This window comes from Papio anubis, chromosome 14 (genome assembly GCF_008728515.1).
Source record: "Papio anubis isolate 15944 chromosome 14, Panubis1.0, whole genome shotgun sequence".
Taxonomy (NCBI): domain Eukaryota; kingdom Metazoa; phylum Chordata; class Mammalia; order Primates; family Cercopithecidae; genus Papio; species Papio anubis.
This window is the reverse complement of record NC_044989.1, coordinates 10,926,960-10,937,145: the sequence shown is the minus strand read 5'-3', so window position 1 is coordinate 10,937,145 and position 10,186 is coordinate 10,926,960. Positions and strand designations below refer to the sequence as shown.

Here is a 10,186-nt window from a genome sequence, read left to right as displayed (position 1 = left end):
CCCCAACCGTTTTCACTTATAAGTAGCCGCTTTGGGTCTAACTGTTGGTTGTACAGTTGCTGTCAATGTGCCCACCATTTTGTACTCAGCTTAAAATTGTTTGTTTGTTTGTTTATTTATTTAGAGGCAGAGTCTCGTTCTATCACCCAGGCTGGAGTGCAGTGGGACACGATCTCTGTTCACTACAACCTCCACCTCCTGGGATCAAGTGATTCTCCCGTCTCAGCCTCCTGAGTAGCTGGGATTATAGACGTGCACCACCATGTTCGACTAATTTTTGCATTTTTAGTAGAGACGGGGTTTCGCCATGTTGGCCAGGCTTGTCTTGAACTCTTGACTCAAGTGATCTGCCTAACTTGGCCTCCCAAAGTGCTGGGATTACAGGCGTGAGCCATCATGCCTGGCCAAAAAAATTGTTTTTAATGTATCAGCAACATCTTTTCATGTTTCTCTTTACAATTTTTTTTTTCTTTTTTGAGACAGGGTCTTAACTTTGTCACCCAGACATGGTCATAGCTCATTGTAGCCTCCACCTCCCTGGGCTCAGGGGATCCATCTCAGCCTCCCAAGTAGCTGGGACCACAGGTGCTTTATAAGCTTTACACATCTAATTGTAGCCAGTTTCTTAGAGTTGATGCACCATAATGTGTTTAACTAAATTTATCTCTTCTTGGACATTTAGATTTTGTTCAGGTTTAGCACCAGCTGTGATGAGGGTCTTCAAGCCTCTGCTTCCTGCTGTGGAATTGTTGCCACAGGACACATTCCCCGATGGGATTACTGAGTCAGAGGAAGTGGACATTGAGTGGCTTTCAACAGACAGGCTGTGTTGCTCTCATGGTGTCCATGCAGGTACCACCAGCAATGTGTACACATACAGGAAGCGCCGGCTTCCCTGTAGTCTTGTTGCCATGGCGTGTTGGGGTCTCTGAGACCACCCTGGGTTTGACGATTGGCTAGGAAAACTCGCAGGACTCAGCATACAGTGATACTCGAGGCTATGATGTATTACGACAACAGGACATGAAGCAAAATCAGCAAAGGAAAAGGCACATGGGTCAAGTCCAGAGGAAAGGGAGTGTGAGGGTCCAAGACCCTGTCACACGCTGGACGCACTCACTTCCCCCAGCAGTGTGTTGGGACAACACGTATGGAATGTCATCTGTCAGGGACACTCACTAGAGATTTGGCACCGAGGATTTTACTGCAGGCTAGTCACAAAGGCACCCTCTGCCTAGCATGTACCGAAATTCTGGACTCCCAGTACGAAGACATAAACCACAGTGTTTCCACGGTTTAGGGGCAGTGAGCTGTTCTTATCAGGGAAGGGTGGGAACACTCCCTAAGTCAATTTCCCAGATACCAACCAAGGGCCAACCTTGCAAGCAGTCCTTGCTAAAGATGACATTGCTATAATTTGTATTTCTTTCATTTTTCTTTTGAGGGTAAATCATGTTGGTATAAAATAATGAGACGGGACTGGGCCATCCGAAGGTTCATTCCCTGTCAAGGCTGGAGGTTGATGCCAGCTGTCGGCTGTGACCTCAGGTGGGTCTGGCGGCCAGCTGGGGCCCCTCCGTGTGGCTTGGGCTTCTCTCCAATGTGAAGTGGCTGTGTTTCAAGGATGAGGAACTGACAAAGAGGGAGCCAGGTGGAAGCTGTGTCACCTTTTCTATCCTAACCACAGAAGCCACCCTGTGCCACTTCTACCACATTCTGTTTATTAGAAACAAGTACAAATACTGGCCCATATTCAAAGGGAGGAGAATTAAACTCCACTTTTGATGGGAGAAGGATCAAATACTTTGTAGAGGTTATTTAAAACCATCACAAACAGATTTGCCATGTTTAGGCATTTATTCTACAAAAAAAAAAAAAAAGATACAAATGTTACAAATGTGCAAAGTTACTTGAGACTATTTTCTGCAGTATTATTTGTGTTGGTTAAAAAAAAAAAAAAAAAAAAAGGGAAACAATCTAAATGTCCATCAAGGGCTAGGTGCAGTGGCTCATGCCTGTGATCCCAGTACTTTGGGAAGCCGAGGCGGGTGGATTATCTGAGGTCAGGAATTCGAGACCAGCCTGGCCAACATGGTGAAACCCCACCTCTACTAAAAGTACAAAAAATTAGCCGAGCATGGTGGTACATGCCTGTAGTCCCAGCTACTCGGGAGGAGAATTGCTTGAACTCTGGAGGCAGAGGTTACAGTGAGCTGAGATCGCGCCATTGCACTCCAGCCTGGGCAACAGAGCAAGACTCCATCTCAAAAAAAAAAAAAAAAAAAAAAGTCCATCAATAGGTGATGGGTTATGTTACTTGTGGTATCTGGTATCTTTACTATACTTATTACTTGTAAAGATGTCATCTATATAATGTTAAGCAAAATAAACACGATAAAACAACAATAACAAAACGTGTTGCAAAGTGGTATATGCGGTCTGATTCTGGTGTTGTTATTATGAGTTGAATGCATGGGAAAAGTCTGAATGGACGTGCTTCCTCCTGTGTCTACTGCATATCTTTAGGGAGTAGGCCGGAATGCAGTAGCATGATCGTGGCTCCCTGCAGCCTCCAACTCCTGGGCTCGGCAATCCTCCCACCTCAGCCTCCCGAGTAGCTGGGACTACAGGCATGCATCACCATGCCTGGGTAGTTTTTGTATTTTCTTGTAGAGACAGGGTCTCACCGTGTTGCCCAGGCTGGTCTCAAACTCTTGGGCTCAAGCAATCTGCCCGCCTTGGCTTCCCAGAGTGCTAGGATTATAGGTGTGAGCCACTGCACCTGGTCAATCATGTTAACGCCTAGGACATGACTGTCAGGGGTAGTGGAAAGAGCACAGAATTGAGAATCCAGAGATCTGGGTTGTAGTCTGTCTAGGCTCCGACCCTACCTTCCTGGGCTTTATTTTATTTTATTTTATTTTATTTATTTTATTTTATTTTATTTTATTTTATTTTATTTTATTTTATTTTTTTGAGACAGGCTGTCTGTCGTCCAGGCTGGAGTGGAGTGGCGCCATCACGACTGACTAGAGCCTCCCATGTCCCGTGATTTTCCCACCTCAGTGCTCTGAGTAACTGGGACCACAGGTGTGTGCCATCACACCCAGCTAATTTTATTTATTCTGCTGTGACAATGGGGTCTCACTATGTTGCCCAGGCTGGTCTCAAACTCCTGGGCTCAAGTGATCCACTCTCCTTGGCCACCCAAAGTACTGGCATTACGGGCGTCAGCCACTATGCCCGGCCTGGGCCCATTGGTAAGGATTATTCAGCAGTAAAGATAGTAAATGTGTGACAGTCTTTCTCGGATTATGTATTAGTTTGCCAGAGCTGCCCTAACACAATGCCACGAACTGGGTGGCTAAGCAAGGGAAATGTAGCGTCTCACAGTGCTGGAGGTCAGAGGTCTGAGAAGAGGGGTTGGTGGGGTTCATTCCTTCTGTGGCAGTGAGGGAGAACCTGTGCCAGGCCCCTTACCTTGCTTTTGGGGCCTTCCTGGCAATCTTTGATGTTCCTTGGTGTGCAGAAGCATCACCCTAATCTCTGCCTTCATCTTCACATGGTGTTGTTTCTTCGTGTGTCTCTGTCTAAATTTCTCCTTTTTTGTGAGGTCACATTCATACTGGATCTCAGCCCACCCTACTCCAGTATGACCTCATCTGAACTCCTCACTCACATCGACAATGACCCAGGTTCCAAATAAGGTCACCTTCTGGGGTCTGAGGATTAGGACTTCAATGCAAATTTCAAGAAGCACGATTCAACCAATCACAGATGATACAGATTTGAATTCCTTCGGGGATCTACTAAGGGATGAAACCGACCTTGTATGGCCAGGTGTGGTGGCTCATGCCTGTAATTCCAGCCCTTTGGGAAGCCGAGGCAAGTAGATCACCTGAGATCAGGAGTTCCAGACCAGCCTGGCCAACATGGCAAAACCACGTCTCTACTAAAAATACAAAAGTTAGCCAGGCGTGGTGGCACGAGCCTGTGATCCCAGCTACTTGGGAGGCTGAGGCAGGAGAATCACTTGAAACCGGGAGGTGGAGGTTGAAGTGAGCTGAGATCACGCCAGTGCACTCCAGGCTGAGTGACAGAGTGAGACTCCATCTCAAAAAAAAAAAAAAGAACCAACCTTGTATTCAGCCCCCACTGTACATCAGGCATTATTTCCAGTCCTCACCTCATCTCATTCGGTGAACAGTATTAGCTCCATTTTATGGATGAGAAAACAAAGGTAGGCTGAGTGTCTTGTGCAGGGACACAGGCAATACGTGGCAGGCCTGGCATGGAATTCACACATACGACTTCTAAATTGTGTGCTTTATTCGAACTGCAGAGCTGGGGCTTGACTAATACTTGACTACGCCTAAGTTTTTCCCCAGGAACTTCCTTGATAATTTTCATTAAATAGACCTTACATTTTCTTTTTTTTTTTTTTTGAGACAGAGTCTCGCGCTGTGTCACCCAGGCTGGAGTGCAGTGGCGCGATCTCGGCTCACTGCAAGCTCCGCCTCCCAGGTTCACGCCATTCTCCTGCCTCAGCCTCCGAGTAGCTGGGACTACAGGCGCCCGCCACCCCCCCGGCTAGTTTTTTGTATTTTTAGTAGAGACGGGGTTTCACCATGTTAGCCAGGATGGTCTCGATCTCCTGACCTCGTGATCCACCCGCCTCGGCCTCCCAAAGTGCTGGGATTACAGGCTTGAGCCACCGCGCCCGGCCTTAGACCTTACATTTTCAATCCAGTCAAGCCTCTGGGAGATAAGTTAAAAATTCCCTGATGGATAATGACATTAAGAACAGCAACTGTGTACACTGCTTTAAAAGTGTGCTTTCGTGCATTTCTCTTGTGAAATACTGTGACGGCCTTGTGAGGTGGAGCTGATCACATGTGGATTTAGGGGCAGAAACTGGAAGACCATGACCCACCTAGACCACACAGGCAAGAAATGGACCCCCAGGACCAGAATCCCTTCTGACCATAGTTCCTGGTCTCTTCTTGAGTTGTTATTTGCAGAGAAAAAGCATCTCACATAAACAGTTTTACTTCGGTTATCAAAAAGATACTCAATGATCTATATTTCAAAGACCCTAGATTCATGGGAGTTGGGGAAATTTTAAGCATTCGGAACGTATTCTGGAGCATGTCTTTATGTTCTTTATTCTGTAGCCTCCCATGGGTGGGCAGCCGAATGCGTTTTGGGAGAAAGCAGGTCTCGTGGATAATATTTCTGAAGATCGGAGCAGATTGTGTCCAAGTCCACGTTGGCCATGACTGCAGAACGCCCCAGTGGCAGCAGGGGGCACCCTGGAGCTTTGTATCCTCCCTCAGGCCCGCGGCATCTCCCCTGGCTCCACCATCCCGAGGTGCCGAGAAGCCGGGTGTCTCAGGTCAGACGCACGCTGGGTCGCTATGGCCATTTCTGATCAAACATAGAACAAATGGATTGTCCAGATACGGTGTCTGTGAAAGGAGCCCAGCTGTGGGCCTGGGGAGGCAGGTGCCCTGGCAGGGGTGACATTCTTAACCCACAGGGAGGGCCCAGAAGGGACGCGGGAGGTCACCTGCCGTGCAGCATTCGGGGGTCTTGGAGGTGGGCAGCAGCTGTTCACTCGTGGGCGTGGAGGAGCATCAGCGCTTGAACAGCAGAAGCAGCATTTACAGGCCAACACCAGCCCGGCAAGGGCCGGGGGCCCAAGGCTATGGTGTCCAGAGCCTCCCAGCTCCCACTCTGGCCTCCAGTGGCCATGGAATTGCTAACTATGAGGGCACGAGCTTCTCCCAGCAAGTCAAGGGGACGCTATGTGCTGCAACAACGGGTCCGGCCGCCTTGCATTTGGCCTTCCAAGCCCCTCTCTGAGCCCCAGGACTTACCCACACCTGCCGGCCCATGCAGGGTGGACCTAGCCTGCCTCAGTCAGGCCTCACTCCGGAGCCAGGCTTGGTGCAAACTCCCAGCTGAGCTCACACGCTGGCTGCGGTCTGTGATACTTCCCTGGTGGTCTCTGATGGGGCCGTATGGCCTCCCTCTGGAACCCAGGCTGCACACTCCAGGAGCTGGGGGCAGTCAGGCAGAATCAGCCTCTGGTTGCCCGCATGGGGTGTCAGGCAGGGGTAATCCATGGGGGAGCCTGGGGAGAGAGGGCGGGGGTGTGGCACTGGTCTCAGGCTGGGGGAAGGAATTCACACCTGCATGACTGAGGCTGGTGCCGCCCCCTCTGATCACCAGGATCAGCCTCTCCTTCCCCAGGCTCAATTTGTACCCCCAGCCTGTATGGTTGGCACTGTCTCCCGTGGGGAGCCCCTGCCTGGCTCAGGGGAGACCCCGGTCCAGAGCCCACCTTTGGAGCTGCCCTGGCCTGGGCCTGGCCCTCCGGTGAGGCTGCAGTAGCCAGGAGAGGGCCAGTCAGAAAGGCCATCTGCCTGCAGGGGTTTCTAGCCAGCAGGCCAGGGGAAGGAAGTTGTCAGGAGTCCTGCGGGGAAGGCCAGGGTTGCAGACAGGGGTGGCAGTCAGCTCCATGTAGCTCTGGGACCCAGGTGTGTGGCAGGGCCAGGAGCACGTTCTGCTGCGTTTCCAGACCCGACTCCAGCTCATTTCCTTGAGAGACCCTTTCACCCATCCCGGCCTGCATCTGCCTGTGTCGTCCTTTCCAGTAGCAGCCTTGTGGCTGTGCCTATTCTGTGCCCTCCGAGTTCTAGGTTAAGGGTGAGGATTGGATGAGTTGATCCACGCAAGGCTCCTAGCACAGTGCCTGGCATGTGGTTAAATAGACATGAAGTCGTAATAACCAGGTGTGTGACCCTGTCCTCAGTGTGAGTGCCACAGTGGGGTGGAGAGTGGCAGCTCTGCCGGGCAGGATCGTAGGGTCTCAGTGACAGGGCTCCCTCATTTCCCTCATAGGGAGAGAGTAAGCTCACTGAATAGTAAGTTGGCTGCATCTTTTCTGTCTGAGCCTCTCAGGGAAGCTTCCTAGAGGGATAAAGTCTTGAGCTTGAACTTGGAGGAGTTTGCGGGTGGCTGGGTTGGGGTGGGGGTGGGATGGGGGTGCCAGCATGCCAGGCAGGGGGAGCAGCATGGGCGAAGGTATGGAGATGGGGGAGGGATCTGGACGGGGTGCCTGTGGCTGCAGCACAGGGCGTGTGTGAGTGGGAAGCAGGTGAAGAGAGGAAGAGCGCAGGGGCTTCTGGGGGCTTCTGGACCCACCGTGGGAGCAGGCCAATGGCTGGCAGGGCTAGGTGGTGCAGGTGCCCCTCATGGATTTGGTCAAAGTGGGCACACATGCTTATGTCAGAGGCATGTAAACCAGAGCAACTCCATCTTGAGTAGGAGCTGGGTAAAATGAGGCTGAGACCTACCGGGCTGCATTCCCAGACGGTGAAGGCATTCTAAGTCACGGGATGAGATAGGAGGTCAGCACAAGATACAGGTCATAATGACCTTGCTGATAAAACAGGTTGCAGTAAAGAAGCTGGTCAAAACCCACCAAAACCTAGATGGGCATGAGAGTGACCTCTGGTCATCCTCGCTGCTACACTCCCACCAGCGCCATGACAGTTTACAAATGCCACAGCTTTGTCAGGAAGTTGCCCTATATGGTCTAAAAAGGGTAGGCATGAATAATCCACCCCTTGTTTAGCATATCATCAAGAAATAACCAGAAAAATGTGCAACCAGCAGCCCTTGGGGCTGTTCTGTCTATGGAGTAGTCATTCTCTATTCCTTTCCTTTCCTAATAAACTTGATTTCACTTTACGGACTCACCCTGAATTCTTTCTTGCGTGAGATCCAAGAACCCTCTCCTGGGGTCTGGATCGGGACCCCTTTCCTGTAACCCTTACAGCTCTGTACACCTTGCGGGTCTTGGAGGGAGGGTGGAGACAGCCCAGGGCTGAGGGCACCCCCTCCGTCAGGGGTAAGGCTGGTGCCTGAAGCCTCAGTCTCTGCCCCACCCACCAAGGCGGAAGGCTGGCCCCTAAGGAGGAGTGATGCCCCAGGGTCGTAAAGGAGCAGCGGGAGCTCCTTAGAGTGGTGGGAGGTGGAGGTTGGTGGGGGTCAGGGTAGGAAGTGGGTACCTGGCTGGGTGAGCATCCCCAGATCTGTGGGACTGGCTCCTGCTTCATCACCCTGACCTGCCCCTGTGCTGAGAGGACGGATGAGAGGGTGGGGCCAGAGGCTCTGCAAACTGTGAAGGGCTGTGCTCACCCCCTCCTTGAGGTTGTTCACGCTCAGTTCAGCTGTGCTTCTTCCTGGGAGAATGTCTTCGGAAGCTCAGGGAAAAGGCGGATCAGGAATGCGGAAGTGCCTGGGGAGGGAGCCGCTCAGAGGATTACAGTCCACATGGTCAAAGCAATCCACACAGCAGTCCCCGAGAGCAATAAAGGCTGGAGGAGGGGGTGCTGCAGGCCCCTGAGACTGGGGAAGGGGAGGAGACATGTTGAAAGGGGACAAGAAGGGACTTTTGGGGGTTGTGGGCATCTCATTTGTTTGTTAAGCCATTTCCTTATCACACCAGCCCATAAGGTAGATCATATTTCTATCATACCTGTTGGAAAAGGAAGGCTCAGAGAGGGTGAGCAACCTGCCAGGGTCACACAGCAGACCTGGCATTTGAACTCAGGGCTCTGACTCATGGAAATCCCTCCACAGCAACAGAAAAGATCACAGAGAGGCTGGGGCCAAAGTCAGATTCTGCCTAGCTCCCAGCTGACCTGTGGCCAGCCCTGCCATGATTTCTTCTAAGGCTGTTAGTCTTTGAAGAATAGCAAAGCCCAGGAGTGAGTTCATCTGCTACCATGAAGTGAGTTGTTTCTGAGACGCACTTCTGGGAGGTTTGACATCGCTGTCACAGAAGGGACTGAGCAGAAACTGCTGCTACAAATACGTCTTGTTTGAGAGTGAGCTGGGGCTGGGGCTGGGTGAGCTCGGAGGCCCTTCAGATCTGGGGTTCCTTCATTCCAAGTCTCTTTCCTTTTACGGGCCTCAGTTTCCTCCTCATGAGAGGTGGAGCAGTGGTTCCCAAACATGACGTTGGAAGTGTGTTAAAATGCAGATTCCTGGGCTCGACTCTACAGCTCTTCCAGCAGCCACCTTCCCAGGTGAGCAGACCCTTGGGAAGGCATCACCTCAAGACCCCTGCATCCTTCCTGCAGAGTTCTGGGATTAAGCTAAGTCCTGGGAAGGTAGGACGGGCCTGGGCCTCCACCTCCCTTTGCTGTAGGGTGGGTCCTGTCTCTGCTCCCTCAACCCCTAGTTCCTGTCCATTTCTTTTGAGACGGCTTTTCTGTCTCAGGTCCTCTAAACCTGCTCTCAGGTCCTCACTTCCTGTCACCTGGGCAGCAGAGTATGTTTTCTTCAACAGCACCCTCCCTAAGAGACTCTTCAAATCATTTATTTGTCATGATGCATGATAGTTAAATGAAATAACGGAGGCAATGAAGCACCCACTCAGAGGCCGGCACCTGGTGCACCTTTGACAAGTGGCACTTTCATCTCGAGGACAGTTGGGAGGAGCTTGCATGGATGAGTGGGGACGTGGGTGTGCTGACATGCAGGCGCTGTCTGGCAGCAGGTTAGATTAGAGGTGGAGGGGGCACAGTGGTATGGACAATTAAACTAGGACTCAGGGACACTCTGCCCCAGGACTGGGCAGGCGAGTGCTCTGGGAGGTGATGGTGTTGACCTGACCAGGGACCCATGCCCTTTCACCCCTTTGTTGTTGTTGTTTTTTGAGATGGAGTTTTGCTCTGTTGCCCAGGCTGGAGTGCAATGGCTCCATCTTGGTTACTGCAACCTCTGCCTCCCAGGTTCAAGTGATTCTCCTGCCTTAGCCTCCCGAGTAGCTGGGATTACAGGCATGCGCCACCAAGCCTGGCTAATTTTTGTATTTTTAATAGAGACAGGGTTTCACCATGTTGGTCAGGCTTGTCTTGAACTCCTGACCTCAGATGATCCGCCTGCCTTGGCCTCCCAATGTGCTGGATTTACAGGTGTGAGCCACCATGCCCGGCCTCTTTTTTTTTTTTTTTTTTTTTGAGACACGGCCTCAAGCTTTGTTGACCAGGCTGGAGTGCAGTGGTATGAACATGGCTCACTGTAGCCTCAACTTCCTGGGATCAAGTGATCCTCCCACCTCAGCCTCCCGAGTAGCTGGGACTATACATGTGCACCACCATGCCCAGTT

The 10,186-nt window shown here is 51.4% G+C and overlaps 1 protein-coding gene across 1 annotated transcript; it reads left to right on the top strand.

Annotated features, from left to right (window-relative positions):
- Nucleotides 1-490: 490 nt before the first annotated feature.
- LOC101001813 (putative uncharacterized protein FLJ33534) lies at nucleotides 491-9,806 on the top strand. Its single transcript, XM_021924573.2, is given in 5 exon segments — nucleotides 491-848; nucleotides 5,175-5,395; nucleotides 5,945-5,949; nucleotides 8,990-9,058; nucleotides 9,060-9,806. Coding segments are annotated over 5 exon segments (726 nt in total). The 5' UTR covers nucleotides 491-771; the 3' UTR covers nucleotides 9,414-9,806.
- The last annotated feature ends 380 nt before the right edge of the window (nucleotides 9,807-10,186 follow it).